Source organism: Sander lucioperca, chromosome 14 (genome assembly GCF_008315115.2).
Source record: "Sander lucioperca isolate FBNREF2018 chromosome 14, SLUC_FBN_1.2, whole genome shotgun sequence".
In the NCBI taxonomy this organism is placed as follows: Eukaryota; Metazoa; Chordata; class Actinopteri; order Perciformes; family Percidae; genus Sander; species Sander lucioperca.
Window position 1 is genome coordinate 24,783,182 of NC_050186.1, and position 21,137 is coordinate 24,804,318.

General features: G+C 39.6%; 1 protein-coding gene across 3 annotated transcripts; it reads right to left on the bottom strand.

Annotated features, from left to right (window-relative positions):
• Positions 1–108: 108 nt before the first annotated feature.
• On the bottom strand, positions 109–15,983 carry stom (stomatin). 3 transcript variants are annotated; one of them, XR_004894980.1, is made up of 9 exons: positions 15,728–15,948; positions 13,185–13,214; positions 12,286–12,395; positions 11,989–12,061; positions 8,021–8,103; positions 7,580–7,783; positions 3,887–4,021; positions 1,556–2,824; positions 109–1,079 (listed from the first exon to the last, which is right to left on the bottom strand). XR_004894980.1 is itself a non-coding variant. In XM_031277396.2 (8 exons), the coding sequence occupies exons 1-8, from the start codon at positions 15,798–15,800 to the stop codon at positions 2,636–2,638; spliced, it is 897 nt and encodes a 298-aa protein (XP_031133256.1). In that variant the 5' UTR covers positions 15,801–15,948; the 3' UTR covers positions 109–2,635. The 3 variants fall into 3 exon arrangements, 2 of the variants coding, with proteins under 2 accessions (XP_031133256.1, XP_031133257.1); XM_031277396.2 differs by having other exon boundaries at positions 109–2,824; XM_031277397.2 differs by lacking the exon at positions 13,185–13,214 and having other exon boundaries at positions 109–2,824; positions 15,728–15,983.
• Positions 15,984–21,137: the final 5,154 nt, after the last annotated feature.

The following is a 21,137-nucleotide window of genomic DNA, read 5'->3' on the forward strand; positions in this document are numbered from 1 at the left end:
CATGTAACATGTTTCACAAGACAGAAACTTAAATACTACTTAGATTTAATGAGCAGGGCTTTTGTGGAAGCCAAATGATAAGAGGAGGGAGTTTGAATTTTTTTTCCCTTTCTTTCTCTGAACACAAACGCTCGGTGATCAGCAGCACTATGTCCTACTATGTACAGTATGTAACCACCTCTTCTCTCTGTAACAGAGTTCAAACTCTAAAGCAAGTTTACCCAAGATTCTTTGCTATCTAGCTGTAGCAAAATAATACTCTCTGTTGTAGCAACTCAAATATACAGGAGTTACTGTAGTAATATTCTGCAACAGTCTTTGTATTTCACAACAAAAATAATTAAAAAAAACATATAGTGCTACTTTAAACTCAGTTGTGACCAACCTGAAACCCTGTCTAGTCACAGCAAAGCTATAATAAACTTCATTATATATACACATATATAGTAACACTACTAAGTCAGACATACTTTAACGTACATTTACCAACACTTCTGTTCTTTATATGTTAAAGGGAGGAATACAGTACATATAACAACTACATGTCAGTTTAAAAGATAAACAAAGACTAACTATTTGGCTTGTTTGCACCTGGAAAGAGCGTATGTGATAGAAATATTTTTGTTGCTTAAAAAATATTGTTGCTTAAATAAAATAGGTAAATAGAATCCATTTGTTATTTTTGTAAATGCATAGAAATATGATATTAGGCTGTTGAAATGAATTAATGGCAGTAAGTTAAGGCTTTTGGCTTTGCGATAAGTTTCTAACAGTCACTGCTTCTCTCTATTGGTAAAGCCAAAATAATAGGAACAACTGACAGCCCAATGACATACAAACAGTACCACTACTGTAGCTGATACTGCTGCAGAGTCAATGCTATGGTAATTTGAGGTGTTCCTAATATTTTGTCTATTCTTCTAAATGTAACATATACTGTAAATCAATAGAAAGCATACTGTAAACATACACAAGTAACATCCAGCCTGACTGTCAACTTCTCAGCCATGACAAAAGTATTGGCAACTGGAGAAAAGGAGTGTGTGTGTGTGTGTGTGTGTGTGTGTGTGTGTGTGTGACTATGGCCGATCCCTACTTTGTGAAGGGGCTATTTTAACACCGCTGCTTACCTCCATGCTAGTTAGCATGTGATACAGCAAACCAAAAGTAATCCACCAAGACCATTGCAGAGGAGGATCTTTATATAATCGACATGCCAGTGTTTTTTTCTTTCACTCTCCTGATGACAATCAGTAGAGAGTCCAGTATACTGCACGTCGTGGTACACGTTTGACCTTCACGGTTACAATGCAAGTTTGGTGCCGAGGTTGGAATGAGTTTTATACTTAACATTCATTGAACATGTTCAATGGCGCAGCTAACATCTAAAAAAAACCCATGTAGTTTGGTTTTGGGGATTGGGAATAAGGCCAATAGATCCCCATATGGATAGCAAGAAAATACTTTGGTAAAAAATGATCAGAGCACCACGATGCTGGCATTGGTTGCAGTAGAGCCACAATATCAGGAGATATTAGATGTATAGTAAAGTAACGTGTGTGTGTGTGTGTGTGTGTGTGTGTGTGTCTGATTGCCTGATTTCTACATTTGTAGCACAAAGAGAGAAATAAAACTGCTGGGTAAAAGCTGAACCACCTGCTGCACTATATCTGTCTATAGTTAAATCTCATACACAGTTCTTGGCGACACACCGAGCTGACTGCTGTAGAATTTGCACCGTTGGTTGTAGTTGACCCTACTCTGCAGCCGTTCAGCTGACTGAGCACGCTGAATTGGCTTTCTGATTGGCTGTTCGGACACTGATCAGTGCATAAGATGGGAAAAAAAAAAAGATCTGAGCAACGCAACTGGGTTACATTTCATAGTTTCATCTTCTGCTTAAGCTGTCTAATTAACCTATAATGTTTTTTGTTTTTGTTTTTTTTACAACAATATGGCAATTAGGAATTAAGTAACCAAGGATCCATTTGATGATCCACTCCATGGTCAGTTAGTTTGTGTTGCATTTTTCTTTTTTTTTTAGATTTTGAATGCAGACTACAGCTGCGTTCCTTTTACCTCGGGAGTCGGAAGCCAGACCTGGGAATGACGTCACACCCAGGTTGACCACGTTCCTGTACAATTAATGGGAATTAACTGTTATTTCAGTGGGGTTTGCTCTAGCTAGGTTAGCCACGGTTAGCAATACCAGTTGATAACAAGGCATTATGCTGTATTATGTGCATACAAACACCGTAGCATCAATCCCACAGATAGAAGTAGGAAAGTACTGTGTCCACGACTGATTTAATGAGACACAAATAAGACAGAAGTGCTAATAAAGAGTATGTTACTACTGCTTCACTAGTGTTGATGCACGGAGCAGCTATGCTCTTTGTGTGTTCAAATATAACAATGGCGAGGCGATAAAAAGCTGTTGTGGTAGTCGATATAAGTTCTTTGAGGACAGCTTGGTGCAACATGAGCCACAAGCACAACTTCCTCAGCGTTACCTTAGCACTGCTGGTTCAAAGAGACATGCTTAATAGACACAGAGAGGCCTAAATATGTGTGTGTAAGTCATGGGTGTTGTTTTGAGTGTGTGCATGTGAACGATGTGATTTGAGACGCCTACTCAGTTTTTCATGAAGCCCTGCATCATCTCCATCGGCAGTGGGAAAATGATGGTGGAGTTTTTCTCGGCAGCGATGGTGTTGAGGGTCTGAAGGTAACGCAGCTGCAGGGCTGACGGAGACTCGGAAATCACCAGGGAGGCCTCCTTCAGCGCCCGCGACGCGTTCATCTCTCCCTCCGCTGCGATCACCTTCAGAGGAAAACAGGAGGAACAAGACTGAAGGTGAGGCATGTCTGCACAAAATCAATACTAATATTTAGACATTTTCAATGAATACCTGTGTAAACAGGGTGCGATTTTCCAGGTGGGATGCGTGGGATTTCCCCCTTTCTGATCTGCGTATCCCTGCCTCTGCGGAGTTATTTTTTATCCGTTGTAACGTTAACACATGCAATAGAACGATAAAATCAGAGCGGCAGTTGCTGGTTGTATTCAGCAGCTACAGAGCTCCGGGACGCCTGCCACCAGCGGCAGTTGTTTAGCTGCCAATAGGTGACTGTGAGCCGGGTACAGGCACCGCCAGATGAAGGTCCTTTCAGGGGCCATGGTAGTAGAGTTTAGCCAGAAAAAGTTAGCGTAGTGAGGCGATGACATTTAAGTTTAGGCACCAAAACGACTAGTTAAGTTTAGGAAAAAAATCGTGGTTAAAACTCTCCCGAGAAACAAGCGTTTCCTGGGTGAAAGTATTTTGATTTCGCCGTGAAATAAACTCCGCTCTCCGGCTTGAAAGCACTGTATTTTATGTTGACAATGTGTTGTGCTCTTTCATTTTGAGATTATTTTCCATTTGATATAAGTTCATAAGTAAGTGTTTTGGCATGGCTGGACGAGTGGTTCTATATCCATGGTATTGAAAGGGGGATTTCATTTTTGCATGTTTTTTGTTGTGCATGATCAAAAAACATCCCCCCCGCTCCCCCCCCTCCCTCTGCTTTTATCACAAATCGCACCGTGTGTGTAAATATAAATCCATCTGAGTGGATGTCCCAGTGTTGAAGTACTCGAGATCGGCCTTGGTCTTGAGACCGGTCTCAGGACCACTTTTTGAAGGTCTCTGCCTCGTCTCGGAATCAAACGCATTTTTACTCTGTCTCGTCTCGGTCTAAGATAAAGAGGACTCTGGATTTTTATTTCAAGACCACAACTGCAGGGAGATCACTAAACTGCCTGCCTCTTGGTGATGACTTGGTCTCGGTTTAGATGGTCTTGATTACAACACTGGGGTTTTCTACTGAAACAGAACCACCTTACCTTGGCTCTGGCCTCACGGGTGGCCTCAGCCTCAGCAGCCATGGCTCTCTGGAGTTGAATAGGCAGCTTGACATCTTTGATCTCCACCCGCTCCACCTTGATCCCCCAGTCGTCTGTAGCATCATCCAGAGTGGACTGAAGGAGGCAGAAAGTGTTCAACATGTTTTCTAAAGTTTCTCTATTGAAATATCTCATTTTGTCGGCATTTGACAGAAACTGGCCACATGTCTATATATCAGCACCGCAACAATTCGATGTGATAAAAGCAAAAGAAAACTCCACAAAGTTCCTTTTCTCAAAGTCCAAAACTCCCTCCTCTTTCAAAGCCTCTTGCATTTCTCAATTTGTCCAGCAGATGGAGCTCAACCTGAGCGCATGTTTCTCTCTTGCAGAAAGAAATTACATTAAGAGCACAGTTGGTGTAACAATCCTAAAATTACACAAAAACTGCAACCACTACGAGCATCATAGTACTGCAGTATTTGTTTATTTTCACTTGTATGCATCAAGTATTTCATGCAGTATGTTTTGAGATCACCAACTACAGTACATATTAGGAGCCTTGTAACAATAAAAACAGATAGGTCTCTGTACTTCGTATCGTGGCATTGTTGGAGAAAGGATCTTTGTTCTTGTTAAATGTAATCAAAAAAGACAAAGCCTCCGAAAATTAAAACGTCTGTGGCTGTGCTCTGTGCTGCACGCTTGAATCTGTCTATAAAAAGGCCACTGTGTTTGATGTTTGTGCTGTAACAACTACGGCTATTGAACAGAGATTCAATCTCGATTCTCTTAATGCAGCAGCAAAGGAATAACTGTTGGTTCACAGGTACAGCTTAAGCAATCAAATCACTACATTATACTTCTACAGTAGCCTGAAAACGGACCCACAGAGATATCAACTGTGTGATTACAGTTGATATCCAAAGAGCCTATCAATTCAGCCAGATGCCATGGGCCAAATGATGGCAGCAATGCACACTTTGCCATTTGAGTTTAGGCAAACTGGCTCTAAGCAAGGTGGCACTGTAATCCTGCATTCTGTTTTCCCTCAGTCTGTGTTATTGGAGTCTCACATTATTGCCTACATTTATTTTTACTGACTACATAATGTGTTTTCTACATAATGCTTTAGAGTCCATTATTTCAGGGGTCCAGCCTTTAAGTTTCTCTCAAAAACAGCATATTTACAACATCTCCCTTTCTAACAATCACAGAAGTGTATTACAGTGAAGGAATGTCAGCACATTGACCTAACGACTCAGAACTGTAGAAGGATTGGCATCATGCCATGTAAGAGACTAGGTTTTAGCAAGATGGATCATTTTTTAGTGTGACTGCAGAGTTGGGTGATTGTTTTCTGTGGGTTGTCACCTTAAGAGACACCTTTAAAATTACAGAATATTGAATATTTATCAGTGCAACTTTAAATTATACTTCAACTTATATAATATGTATTATTATCCTAAAAACATTGTATAGACTTATAATTTATTTAACCCATTTTGCTCTTTAGAGAGCATAGGTCATTTATGAACTTTCTCCAGCTGGTTCAGTCTTCTCTGCTTCATTCCAGGATTATGATGTTTTTCTTGAGGTCTGCCTACACAGACCTTCTCTAACTGTTCCTGGGTCTTCCTGGCTTTCTTTTCCCTTGTGGGTTCCAGGTTAAGGACTGTCTGGTCTTGTTGGAGGGTGGTTTTCTCAGGGTATGCCCAATACAGCTGCATTTCCTGCATTTGGTTTGTGTTTCAATTGGTCCTTGTTTAGTGATTTGCCAGAGCTCTTCATTAGTTATTGTGTTTGGCCAGTAGATTCCCAGGATGTTTCGTCTGCTATCTGGGAAACTTTACCGGCTTGGTACATTGTTTGGATGTTCCAGGCGCCAATCTTTGTGGTGTGTTTGGTTGCAAGGAGGGGATCAGCTGTGCGACTTCCTTTTTGTTTTTCGTTATGCAGCTTCATGTTTGTCTGGGGAGAGAAACCTTCCACTTCCAAACCTTGCTCTATTTTTTTCATGAATGTTTCTGTAATTGTTTTTGTTCCACTAAGTGGATGATTGGTTCACCTAGCTTTACCAGAGCCCCGTTAGCCAGCATGTTTCTGGGTGCATCCAGGCTGGCTTTCATGGTTACCATAGTGGCCCGGGTGGCTAAACCACCCGCCATACTTCGCCCTGCCTGGCAATCCCGTACATTACCTGTTTCCACCTCTCACGACTTGGACGAGGGGTTGGGTTTTGAGAGGCAAGGACTATACATGAAATATTCCCTCTCAATCATCACTTATGACATAGTAAAAGTGTGTGGTGGTGTCTGCATCTGCAGAGACCCTGCCCTCTGCCTGCATTTTCTCTTTTCTTCTTGTTTTTATATAGCGTTTTTATGCCTCTGATTCACTGCTTTGTTCGTCGCTCCCTCTCTTCATTACCTACTACATATTAAACCTTTAATAATGAATTCGATTTTTGACACAGCTCACAGACGTTAACCCTAGAAATGTCTACTGGATGAAAACCAGCAAGCAAAGAGGAGACTGAATGTGGCCAACAGGGGTGATACAAAGTCAAATTTCTAAGGATCGTAGCAAACACAACAGCTGGCGGCTGTGCTTTCATGTTCGGCATGGATGTAGAAAAAGGGTAACACACCTTATATAGCATATTAGATAAACTACTCTTACCAGCATACAGTATTAACATTTCTAATTGCCAATTCATAGTAGGCCTGCATGATATTTTGAATCACAATCAATGTTGATCAATTTATCTAACAAACAAGCAGGCCCCGCTAGTCGACCACAACCTGAAATTTAGACAAAGCAACATGCATGCATTATTAATATCATTCACTTTAGCCTGGATTGATATTATATGAATACAATGGTGTCATGTCAGTCAACCGGTGTATTTAACCATCTAATTTCCCTCTCCAAAATCTCTTCAGAAGAGTAGTCATAGCACTTACTTGCTTTGGTGTTTGTAAAGCATTAAAGTTCACATAAGAAAAGTTCCTTTTTCATCTTTATTTTCTATGTAGATGCACTCTCCTACAAAATCACCCCAGTAGTCGAGAATGATTTATTATTTACAAATAGAGCTATTTATGTCATCTTGAAAAAAGATTTTTTATATCGTAATATATATCGCATGAAAAAAAATATCGGTCAGTTTTTTTTGTTCAATATCATGCAGGCCTAATTCATAGTAGTTCAAACCCATTTGAATTCATTCAAATGCAATGCAACCCATATAGTGTAATGCGTGAGTCTGAGATACAGTGAGCTCTGATTATTGCATATGCACGTGCTGCCAGCAACGTCCATACATCTGTGGTCAGAGAGAGTTTCGTACACAGCTGTGTCTTGTACAATTGACGTTGCTCCACTTGTTTGCTCGCTAGTGTCCTCCTCCATTTTATTTATTAGCTTAGTTTACTGATAAGTGAACAGGGCATGCAATAGGTAATGCAGATAGTGAATTCTAATGTGTATGGTCAGGAATTTCACTCAGTATTTAATTTTTTCCCATGTTCGAAAGAAAGTGCAAATTTAGAATAAAAAGTGACAGCCCTAGTATGTACAGACTGACATTTCTGGGAAGCATGTTAGCGCTGGCATTTTGTTTTGGACCACAATGCCAGCTATTATTATTATTATTATTATTATTATTATATAACGTCTACCATACTCTACCTGCATACTGTGTGCGATTTCTTCACGATCAGACAGGATCTCTGACAGGTTCTTGGTACCCAGGACGTTCCTCAGGGTGGTCTGGGCCAACAGCCGCGTAGCAGCATCTGCATTAGTGATGTTAGCCACAGCCAAAGTAGCATTCTGGACCCGGTAGTACACCACACCATCAACACTCACTGTGACAGAGTCTTTGGTCAAAACCTGAGAGCAGGATAGTGATTAAAACACACGTCAGAAAATAAAAAGGTAGAAATTGTTTTGTGATGTCATGAGGAAAATGTTCTATGGAACTGTTCAAAACATTTGTATTGTTTTATTTGCCAAAGAGTGCATTACTGGTGGGCTATATCAATCTGCACAATTATTTTGATGTCCTTGGAATAACTGTGAATGTGACAAAGTATTTGTTTAATGTAATTGGAAGTGTGCATGTCATACCTCTTGCGGTGGGATGTCGAAGGTGATGGTGCGCATGTCCACATTAATAAAGCTGTCAGTGCATGGCAAGATGAAGAACAGCCCTGCGGAATCACAAGAATGCAAATAGTTTTAACAAAGACTAAAGCCACTGTAAACACAATAATGAGGAAGTGTCTTCACAAATGTTTGAAAACACTGGGATGAATGAAATTCTGGCATGAGGCCAAGTCAAGCTCTCTCTTTATAAGGCTGCAGCTGTGCTGACAGCCAGGCAAAGCTGTGGATATTTGCAGCTTTCATAAGCCCGTTTCAAGTCACAATGATTGAATTAGTGCATTAAACAATACCAGGCATGTGTCTGAGTGAAGCAGACATGTGCTAGGTGTGCAATCATTTAGCAAACATTAATGCCACAACGGTTTGAGACTAGTGGGCTGCATTTCCTGTCAAGATATTGTGTATTTAAATGGTGAGATCACAGCCATCTGTTCAGGAGGGGAACGGAAGACAACAGCAGTCTCCTCATGCTGTTTTTTTTATCATGACATTTGCAGCATTCTCAACGATTACATTTCCTGTCAGACAAGTAAAGAGACCTCAGATGCTCTCACACAGACTCTGTAAACCATCTCGTTGTGCGGTGGAAAATTCCACAGACAAGCATCCTTGAAAAAGCTGTGCTTTCAATAAACATCTCTGTTTATGGCAGAAGAGAAGTGTATACAGATGCAAGATGTTCCCCAAACACAGCCTTTCCATTTTATGACAAACTATCCCGGTGAGCCTGTTTCAACCTTAATATACAGGGAAATGTTCGAAGTCACTAAATGTAAACAGCTGTAGGTGGAGAGGGAGCCAGATTATGAGCGTGAGGGTAAGGGGCATTACAGGAAACCAAATGCTGAATTCAACATTGCCGTTGACTCCTCCAGCTCCTCAGGAATGTGACGTTTGCTGGCAGAGAGCTATTATTACTCCATACTGTCATTTACAGAGTCCCGTGGCACTCTGAGGAGTCACATCTCAGCATTTTAAGAGGACACTACCTGGTTTTTACATCCCGTAAAACAAGAAATCAAAGATAAAAAGACAGTGAGTCTTGAGATGTATGCAAATTATTGCTCATGGGAGTATTTTTTACTTAAACAAATACACTGCCTTTCAAAACAGAAGTCACATCACTGAGAATAGAATGATTAAATAATTCAGACATTGAAGAGAAACATATGCAGTAGCATTGTCAGACATATGGCTCTGTGGACTGGGAGCCCACATAAATGGGGCCCCAGTGAACTTGTGTATGTTGGTGCCCCTATACTGCATGCCAGTTGGTTGAACTTTGAGGAGGAATCTCTTCTTGTTGTTATTATTAGGCCTACAAATGTTTAGGTTTTTAATTTTTTACCATGGACTTGCCTTTTGTCATCCTGCCCAGCAAGAAGAGGATGGGTGGGAAAGTACAGTAAGCCTAAGCTTCGTTAAATCAATGTTACAAACGTTGTATTGCTGACGGATGGTGTTTCCACACGGATCATTATTATTGTCGCACACCAGATGCTGCTCAGTCTGCTGGCGACACATGCCAGAGCGTAAATAGTGAGGGGCTAAGAGAAGAGACAGGCTGGAGAAAACGACAGAAAGTGTCCAAAGTTTGGAATCAGTTCAAACGTAATTAAAACGAGAACTCTGTACAGTGTGTCTACTGAAAAACCGAACTAGCTTACCACAATAATAGCACAACGTCAACGATTCAGCATCTTAACAGAAAACATTTCTCATCCATTCCACGAAGCGGACCCGACAAAAGTAAATCACGGAGTTGTATGGACGATGAAACTACACCAAACACACCAACTACCAAAAACAAAGACAAGAAAATACGTAGTGGTGACCACGATTTGATCTAAAGAGCCGACTTGTTGACTATCCCTTCGGAGAAACAGCTGATTGTTGCACACCACTCTCTCTCACGCTCTCTCTTCACGGAGAAACAGCTGATCAACGTTCTACTAGCATTAGTGTAACAGAGCTGTGTAGCATTGTAATCAAATATATAAATTAAAATAGATTGAGTATAATTAATATATACATATATTTACATATAGGCCTATATACAGATCAGTCTCAGGTTGAAACTTGTAGTTCTGAAAGTTAAGTTGCACAACTTAAGGTAATGTTTATGTATGTTTGATGTAGGCCTTAGTTTGAGGTTTCAGAAAATGTTTTCTTTAAAAATTTTACAATAAATAATATGGCACTTAAATGCACTTCATATGTTTAGTTTTTGGAGAGATGATATTGTAAGCAATGTAGGCAACAAAAATGTAGCTTTTTCAGAAAATTTAACCAAACTATTGTTTATTATTGCTCTTCAATAAAACAGAAGTATTTCTTATCCGATTATTGGAATAATCGGTAGAATACTCGATTACTAAAATAATCAATAGCTGCAGCCCTAGTCTCATCTACTATTGGATGGATTGCCATGAAGTTTACTATATACGTTCAGGTTGAATTGTAATCCCCTTGGTTACCCCTTAGCACAATGCATAGTATATTTAGCAATTCCTTGCAGACACTAACCACTGTAATTTAGGTTTAGAAGGTTGACAATCAAAAGAGTCGCAGGCAACAACGAATATCCCCCCCCCCCCCCCCAAGCCCACAAACTCAGTACAGTAGAGGCTTTGCGTATTCGGACAGTGACACGTTTATTATTGTTTGGCTTTATACACCAGGACTGAAATTAAACAATGACTACGAGGTTAAAGTGCTGACTTTCAGCTTTAAAGGGATGGTTCAGATGTTTTGAATACACCGACTATGGATAAGTACCTCATATAACCCCACTTTAAAATATCCAAACTCTCTTGTGGGTGTTTAAATATTCCAAGTGTAGGACTATTTTTTAAAGAAATCCTCCAATTTCAGGACAATGATCCTAAACATACTAATAAAGGCAGCCACAGAGCTTTCTAGGGCCAAGAGTGGAAAGACTGTCCAAGTCCGTCAAATAACCTCAATCCAACTAATCATGTGTTTCACCTCTGAAGACTAAAGACAAAGAGCCCCTGGAACAAGAAAGAAATGGCTGCAGTAAAGGCTTGGCAGAGCATCTGCCAAGTGCCTGCTGATGAATCTGCGTTGTTAAGTCTGTAACTGACTGGCTGGAGAGGGCAGTGAGCTGCAGTGCAGAGCCAGACATCAACAGTAAGTGAATTAACTACATTAGAGACAAAGGACAGACAAGATGGGCAGAAGATTTGTTCATGTGACCTTATAGTCCTGTTTGTTCACTTGGTTTCTATGACATCATCTTGCCATGAACATATGGCCGAACAATGAGTGACTGATGCAACGTAACAAAGAATATCTGATTGTATTTAAAAGCTGGTTGATATGATGAACATACAGGAAGTCTGTTCTATCCACAACACTGGCATCTTTCTGTGTTGAGTCATATTTTTTTTTGTGGTTTATGCTGCCTGTAAGCCACTGGTTTACATATTTCGCTAAATGCCTCCACAACAATACAAATACCATATAAAAGAGGAGTGGAAACCTCCAATTTAGAAGCTTTAGAGCAGAAAACAATGCAACTTTACATTTAATGAAACCAGAGAAACTAAACTTAAACTTGTCAAACAACTGGTATTCTAGATATTCTAGATTTACGTTCTTCTTCTATGAAGCAGATGTTATAACGTAATAAAGTAAGACGCTCAACTCTTATTATCATTCACAGTATCTTCAAGGCTCTGAACCAAGTAACGTTTGGTTTGTTGAGTTTCACACTGTCTATTCAGCAGAAGTAGCAATGGGACTTGTAAACCATTGTCCAGTAAATGAACATGCCTTTACTTAAGTGATGAAGATGAGTGTAAGATAATCATGTGGGACATACAGACACTGGAACCATGTTTGAAGTACATTTGGAGAGGGTAAACATGTATACAACAGGTGTATACAAAAACTGTATTTCTGACCTGGACCTTTGGCTCCCCCTCGCAAAATGCGCCCCAAGCGAAAGATAATGGCTCGCTCGTACTCCTTCACAATCTGTGTACCGAGACAAAGACAAACCACGTAAATGGCTTGTTACATACTCATTTTAGTTAAAAGTAAATGCAAGACAATGAATACACATAATATAGGGGATGAGTCTGCAGTACAAACCCTAGACTGAATAAACAGTAGGCCATCCCCAGTAATTTACTCTACTATCCCAGCTAGCTTTGCTTGTAAAGTAGAAAAATAAACAGTGCATTTGACCAGCAGCTGACCTTAATACACATCCATATGGAGATGGGCAGAGTAACCAGCATGAGAAGAATGGAGAGCGCGACCAACAGCCAGCCACACAAGCCAATGTCAGAGTCGGAATTCTCCAAAGCTGGGGGGAAAAAAAAGACAGACAATGCACTAAAATAAAGTCAACTGATTCTAATTATCCGTGGAAATACATATTCTGAATTTAATAAATTTGTAAGCAGCAACTTCTTTCAGATGTGACTCTTAATTTTCTCTTGCTAAAAATACATTTCTAATCCAATCATGCATCAGATCAACTTTTCATCCATCGCTGAACACACACCTTTTTTCAATGTCATCTCCACCCACATGTAGGGTTGGGCATCGAGAACCGATTCCTACTTAGAATTGGTTCAAAAATTACGATTCCAGTGGAATCGTTTCTTTATTGGAATCGTTTGGAGGAATTGGTTTCAAATTTGATCATGGGTTCCAAATTTAACATGCGCAAGTTTTGGTTTTTCGTAGCGGCCAGGCGCTTGTTGTGTTTCAGCCTTGGAGCACAGTAAGCGGCGTTCTAGTGTGGCTTTATTTAACGTTGAAAAAGCCCGGTAAAACTGCAACCCACCAGTGAATCAAAATAAAACTGTCCTCTTAGTTGTGAAATAAGCATGTGACCTGTTTCAACTCCACCCCTCAAAGAATCGGAATCGAGAATCGATAAGAACCGGAATCAAAAGGAAGAATCACAATTGGAATCAGAATCGTTAAAATCCAAACGATGCCCAACCCTACCCACATGTACACACACCCACTACTAGGCACTTGTTAGACTTGTTAAGACTGGCGTCTACATTATCTGCCCTGCATGCAACATTCGCCTCAGTCAAAATCAGAGGACATGCAACCATTCAATGCATACAATCCGTACCTTCAACATCATAATCATGCGTGCTTGAACCTATAGACAAAGTTATATGTCAGGACGCCATTGAACGACTTACACTAGCGTTACAGTAGTTAGGCATAAAATAGCTGAATAGTAACAGATAACGTTACATGGTATACAGGGTGGGAAATTAGCACCCGCCACCAGGGTACTTTTTCAAAGTGGCAGGTGACTTTGCCTTGTATACCAGCCACAGTGACGGGTGGATTGTAAAACATTCCTTGTAACGGATTGGACAGCTTTTGTCAAAGAATGCTGTTGCTAAGAAACAATGCACAATGCTTATAGGAGTCGCGTTACGTTACTGCTAATGAATGCCCAACATTTCCGGATTTTGCTGCTTCATAATAAAAACATTCAAATACCAAAATAACGGAGGACTTTTATTGTGATGAACTTATAGGAAATTAAACTGTTCACAGCCGGGGCTTTGACCACGCATATTTCCGTCAACTCCAGACTTTTGTCAAGTGGTTTTCAGTGCTAGTCTGTGACACCATGTAGCTGAGCTGAGGTACCGACAAAACGAAAATTATCAGTTAAAAACATGTGGCGACATATCCCCGGTGTTAAGAGGCCCTCCGCGGAGTCAGCAGTAGCTATGAATGTACTTTGGCGAAGTAAAGAAAAAGAGAAGGTAGCCTACTACAAGTGGCGCATTGACAAAACGTACAGCGAAAGACCATGCAAAACATTTCAGACCGTCCTGCCAACCTGTATTAAACATCAATGTACGCTGTAACGACTTTTCAGTCGCTGAAAGCTGCTGCTGTTTTAATCCTGTCGGCTCTCTGCTGATCAGTTCCACACACACCCACACACCCACACACGGTGGATGCAGGAAAAAACGGAGATGAGACATACACGATGACCTAAATTGAAGACAGCTATGCTCGTTATTGGTAGTACAATGACAAGTTAAAGTCCAATAAGTACTTTATCAAACCGTATGAATGTGTGTCCCAGGCCAGGTTAGGAAATTAACTAACAATGTAAAGATCAACAAGCCACTGACAGAAAGGTTCAAATTTGATGCATTCAATAAATTATTATTTTTTGTCTTAAATCCACCAGCCATTTTTACATTATACCAACATTTGCAGCATCCTGAGCCTTTTTGGAAAGGTTACATAGGAAAACTCAGCCCAGAGTAATTTTATTCTCCCCAAAATAAGTTTCCTTTTTATTTTTAAAGAACTATACAAAAAAGCAACTTTCACTGTCACTCGCAACTTCATTGCAACAAAAATCCAAAAGACATCGTAACTTTTATCGCAATTGTTTACAAAAGCTCCCGCAAAATCAGGCATTTTGGGCCGCAACAATCTCAAAAAAAGGCCGCGAAATCCTGGAGGGACTGGTTAAAGCTATGTTACTGAGAGATGAGTCAATATTTTTTTTGTTCATTAAACATGTAGGCCTAGAATTACTGTAGAATATGACCAAACTGACCAAACACAATTTTACCATGGTCTCGCAGGCTTTTTTTCACATCACTTTTTATTTGCCTATATTAATAAAATATGTTTTAATAATCAAAAATAATGTATTGAAGCAATTCAAAATATGCTAGTGCACTTTCTTTTATAAATTTGAATTCCGGAAAAAGTGGCTGGTAGAAAATATAAGTTGCTGGTAAAATTGAGCATCCACCAGCCACAGTGGCTGGTGGGCAAAAAAGTTAATTTCCCACCTTGATGGTATAAATACTTTACTAATGAACTAATTTAAAGTTAAGGTAACAAGTTGCCATATTGTCAATCGATTGGCCTGGATTGTTGCTGATGCTGCTTTTACAGCTCTAACGTTACGTCACTGACATAATCAATACTGATTACCACAGGGCTTCACAAGCTGATCCCACCCTGTGACTCAGGGTATCCGATGGATTTCAGCAGCTACAAGGTTAGCTGTCAATTCCTAAACAGCACTAGAATTAGCTGGCGTTTCAGGATGTCAATGAATAGTTTTTACCTAAAACGGACCCATATTCATATATCTTCACGGAATAACGTTAACAATACAGATAACCTAAAAGAAACAGACGCTGCTTATCCAAAGCGTCTAGGTTCATTTTTAAAACAGCCAGTGGTATTCTATTATTTATACTAAAAGTATCTTTGTTTCGAGTTGGAAAATGTACTGTAAGGACTGGCACGTTACCTTTAACTTACGTTATCTTAGTAATATTAGCTTTTAAGTGGAGTGGGCTAATTTACTTTAGCTTTTAGGTTGGTCAATGTCAGCTATTATGAGCTAACCATAGAAATAAAATGGAGCTAACATTAACTGCTAACGCTACGTTTGATATGTGCTTCCACACCAGGTAAACATACAGTTCTAAGCTAGCTAGCTATGTAACGTTAGCATTAATGGAAGAGTCAAATAGCAACAGCGTTCACTTTCGCTTTGCTATAGCTAGCTAGCTGAATGAATAGTGATGATGCCCTCTGTGACCAAGCTGCCCAAAATAGCACACTTAACGTTAACGTTATAACGTTAAAGTGAGCAAGGGTTGACGTTACCTGCTTGACGTTCTCGTCTTCTGGCTTCTTCATTCTTCTTCCTCATTGCAACTCTTTCGTTGTCGGAATCCATAGTTAACGCCAAATAAAATAACAGTGACAGCGAGAACCTGTCGCCCTGTGTTTACTGGACCGACCGTGTCCGAAGCTGTTGCTGAAGAAGGGGCCTGTTTCACCCTGAACAGTGACTTGTAGGTGCTGTGACGCAGAATGGAGTCAGTCTGCATCTACATCCATGGAGCCAGTGGGCGCGGTTCAGCCTTCAATGTAGTAGACCAAATTCATACACAAAATTTATTTTAAAGCAACATCGCGTAACTTTTTTTTCGTCATCCCCACTGCACGCCCCGAACGTCTGTTCTGGCACTATGTAACTCTGGGGAGCAGGTACAATCCATGGATGTAGCCTATTTAAAAAAAAAAAACTGGATACAGGGTTTGAGGCGCATGAAGCCAAAAAAGTGCAAAATAGCCTCGGGAAGGAACTTGTTTTGGTGGAAAATTTGTATGTTCAAAAGTAGTTTTAGTCGTGCAACAGAAAACTCAGATTGGACAGATAGTATAGCTGTCTGGATTTACCCTGCAGAGATCTGAGGAGCAGTTAACCATAGTCCTCAGAAAGGAGTTTAAAATTAACGGACATCTGGCTGAAACGAGGGACATCTGGCGGCATTTCCAGCAGCACCGGAACAATCCCAGAAGTGGAACGTCGTCGATATAGAGTATAGACTATGCACAATCTAACATTTGTTTTTCAAACACAGTCTGAACAACATTCTTCTGCTGATAAAGACTGTGAGAGGAAAAGAAATGGCATGCAGACTTTCATTTAACATTATTTTGTCAAATTTATAAGAACTTTACTGATATTAATGCATTCAATGTCTGTATTATGTCTAAACAATTCTAATAATGTAATCTTCTAATGACGATGAAGATACCTTTACCAGTGCTTGGAGCTTTAGTGATACATTGAACAATTTGTTGAAAATTGTTGAATTTAAGCTGTGAATTAGCTTGGAAATATACTGTAGCCTATACATGTAGCAGGCACTAACACAATGTTCTGCATTGAGGTCGGGTATTCAGTCCATTTTTAAAGACTTTCCCAAATACCAACAGTGCTGTGTGCAGTGGGGTTGTCTTCTCTGTGGCAGCTGGTATCTAAATTAGCCTGCACTTTAAACTAGCTGATATCAGCTGGCTATTTATAGGCCACTGTGCAGAATTAAGTTAACAGGTGAAAGCAGCTTCCATGTCCATAAGTGCAAACCAGTAGCCATGCCTGTTTCTATACTGTGCTTCAGAGCAGGTTTTCAACCAGAAAGAAATAACGTGGATGGTTAGTTTCCTATAACGCTCTTCACAAGTAAATTAAATGTTCAGTTCACTACTTTCATTGAATTTGGGTGTTTTATTTAATTCCATAGCATTTGATAAAAGAATGTTGAAAAAAAGTGAGTAAAATGTTGGGAAAAAACAACAAAAAGGTTAAATAAAATGCAGAAAAGTGACGAAACACTTGGAAAAACAGTGACAAAAACATCAGGAAAAGTGTTGAAAAAGACCACCAAGATTTAATTTTAAATATTGACCCAGAAATACAAAATTGCATGGTCGACGGAGGGACAACACAAGGGTTAAGAAAAATTGGAAATGTCACGCAAATTAGGTGCTTTTTGGTTTGTCACTTGACTTGTGGTAAGTGAATAAAAACATTTGAAAAGGCTACATGAGAAATGAGGATGAAGAACCAGGATGACATGTATTTTAAGACATGCATCAACAAATAATCTTAAGAACACATGTGAAGCATCAACAAATACATACATAAGAACACAATGAGCACTGTAGTAATGGGAGTGACAATGGGCATTACATTTTTTGGAGGTAGTGTAGGTGTCGTTATTATTTTGAAACTTAAAGTTTCATTATTCATTTCATAACGAAGCAAGTTTTTTTCCCTTTCAGTTTTTTTTAATTAAGTATAGATGAAAATAAATTTAGAAAGAAGTATTTGAATGGAAATCCAGCTTTAGTGACCACTGGTGTCAGGATAGTCTATGTGTCCTAGAAAGCTGGTCCCAGTCAGGATGCCTATAAGTCTGTAAGCTGGGCAAAGATTGCCCATGAACACTCCAGGCATACCTTTTGTAATGTGCTGAAAGAACCATGTGTGGTTCTTCAGTTCACTTTGTATTGTTTTCTTTAGTTTACAATCTTTTATAAAATAACTGAAATTGCTGTTTAATGAGAGAGTTGCCCTAAATCAAACTAAATTGTTTATCAGACTGGTGCAAATTTTAGGAATTAAGTATTTTCAAAAATATCACTGTCATTTAAATCATCATAGATATCCCCACAGCACATACACACACTATGATACAAATGATGGAAGTTATAATCACAACGTATGAAATATACATAGATAAAACCAAAGCCGATTGATTTGAAGTGTATATCTAAACAATTTGGGAATTGCTACAGTGACTTTTTTTTTTTTAAGATCATTCCATATTTGTAAGCCCCTTTAGTCTCAGCACCAACTATTACAGTGACAGACCCATTGGTGGAGTTCAGGTGGTGGCCTACACAGAAAATCCAGGCAATTCCAGTAAGTGTGATTATCATGGGAAAGTGAAGGGAAGGTGGCTATGCATGTTGGAGTGGCCTAGAGCTCCATCCCATCTAATCCTCTTTTAATTAGGGTGAGAGAAAACGCGGGACCCCTCCTGGATTAGTCACAGCACATTGACAAAGCACCAAGCTGGGACCAGTGTACAGGACTGGTGGCCAGTGTGGCCTGTTAGGTACAGCGGAGAGCCTCTCAAGCGTGAAGAAAAAAAAAAACCTGTCGTTTCCCTGCGGCTACCTGGAGCCTGGCCTTCCTGCTTCTTTAAACCAAAGTGTCTCTGGTCTCTGGTGAACTGGGAGGATAAGTTACAGCATATGATTCACTCATCTCCAATCCTTCCCCCACTTTTCACTCTCACTTGATAGGTTACTGTATCTGCGCGGTCACACTTGCTCCCTATTATCCACCCTTTTTGCTAATCCTACAGGGTACTTTGCCCTCCTCGTTATCTCACCCCATCCCTAACTATCTGTCTTCATGCTCTATCTGTCCATTTCTCCATCCCTCCTTCTTTTCTTGGCCAATAATGGAGGCTCAGCCTCATGCTGATGGGGATTGAGGTGAACAAAAGAATCAATTAAGAGCCAGATAGTCTGTGCGGTCCACTCAGATCTTTGAAAATGTACAGATGGGGTTTATACAAGCCAGTTTAATGTATCACGGTGCAAAGTAATACAATCAATACTAGATTACAAGTTATTACAGTGCTTAATGTGCTTCCCGAATTTCCCCAAGGGGATAAATAAAGATTCTATCTATCCATCTATCTATCCATCCATCCATCCCCAGGTCTACATGCAGAAGCATCTGAATGCAAGTGGCACATGTAAAACTAAATTAATTTATGTTCTGTAATAGTTTAAAAAAAGTTGTGAATCAGAGATGCTTTAGTATCTTCAGGATGATTGCAGGTAAATGTAGACACACCAGTGGGAAAACTTTGGGTTCACAGATTTGCTCAAAGAACATCAACTGAGCATATAAAATGAATCCAATCCAAAAATAGAGAAAAAACATGGAGCTGGCATACATAATATGAGTCTGTATGTGCCTTTTTTTCTGCAGGTGATGCTGTGAAAAGCATTTGTGGATTGATAACATGATGTATGAATTCATCATTTTCCCATGAATAATAACTGTCCAAGACAATCCGCATACGGTATATTGTTTGCTTGTTTCCAGCTGTTTATTTCCCCACATAGCCAACAGTCAACGTTCTGAATGTTTGAATGCCGTATTTCCCGACATGTTGTTAATATCAGATCAGTCTTGCTGGAGATTTTATAAATGGCACATACATGACTGAAAAAATGACTTTGACCAATCAGTGAAAACGTGAGATCCAGGTGTTGCGCTGCTCATTCAGCAAGTTTGAGTTTTCAATGCCGATAAATGCAATCTCAAGAAAATAATTGAATGGGGGCATGTACGTCTTTTCAAAATTTGGTGGAAATCTCATCAGCATCAGATACTGTGTGTGATGCAGCCCTGGTTCTAGACTGCTTTGAATGGCGGGGGGGGCAGTAAGAGATGTTGGTTGGGCATCAACGATTAGTGTTTTTTTTTTAACTTCTTACACAATTATTTAAAGTAAATATCATAGTATTTTTTACAATACACAGCAGGGTTTTCCATTTTTTATTTTTATGTTTTTTTTGGTTTATTTGGGGGGGGGGGCGGCAACCCTCAGATGGGGTAGGTCCTGACCCCCCTGCCCCCCTGCGATTTCCTCCTATGCATTGTAGATACTTCAACAACTGCTGAGACATGTTTTTCCCTCACTATTATAGAGGTTAAAAAATCATGATTGCGGTCTGCAGATCATTTTAATCCTAAGTGTCCTTCACTGTTAGTCAATAAACAAGACAATAAACAGTAATACTGCGTATAAGTGTATCAATGGCCAATATTGATCCTCTGGCCATTGTGGTATGAAGGTGAACACAGATTTGCCTGATAGGTTTATTATGTGAACTCTCAGGTCTGGAGCTCTTACACCTGTTGAGAAAAAAAGCTCCCCAAACAGGAGTCTTTTATTCCACTGGAAATGCAAAAGCTCACAGCAGTGGATACTTTTCAGCTCAGATGATTAATGCTAAGAGGATGAGGTGAAGTGAGATGGCTGGTATCTGACATGGACAAACTTCAGGAACCTTCAGCTCTTCCTGCCTCTCAGCCTGTAACACTGGGTGGCAGTGTGTCCCTCTAAACACAAATCTGTCACCTTCTGTCTCCATCAGAGGAGCTCAGTCTGTGAGGAGTCAGGTTACTTTGGAGGATACCTCAACTGATCGGTCTGAAGATTCATAGAAGTGAAATGTCCTAAAAAATAACTTTACCACTGTCGAAATAACTGGCCATTATTTGTATTCACTTCTATGCATCCAGATAAGAATAATGCATGAACTTGCTTGCTAGACTTAGACAAGTGCAAAAAAATTGAATAAAAATAAAAAGTAAAGTGCATATGCATTTTTAAACAAATGCCTGAGGCCAAAGTAATGACAACAAACATTTAAAGGCAGTCGCTGTAAAGATTTTTGTTTGCTTTAAACTATCAAAAAAAGTCAATTGTATAGAAATAAATCTTAATTTGTTGCTAATCACAGTGAAATGTAAGGTATATATATATTTATATTTATATATATATATACATATACATATATATATATATAGATATATATATATATCTCCTTTTTGTAAAGCTACAATGGGTCTTGTGAATTCATTTAAAAAAACTATTATAAAGACTTTTGAAAAAATTGATTGGTATAC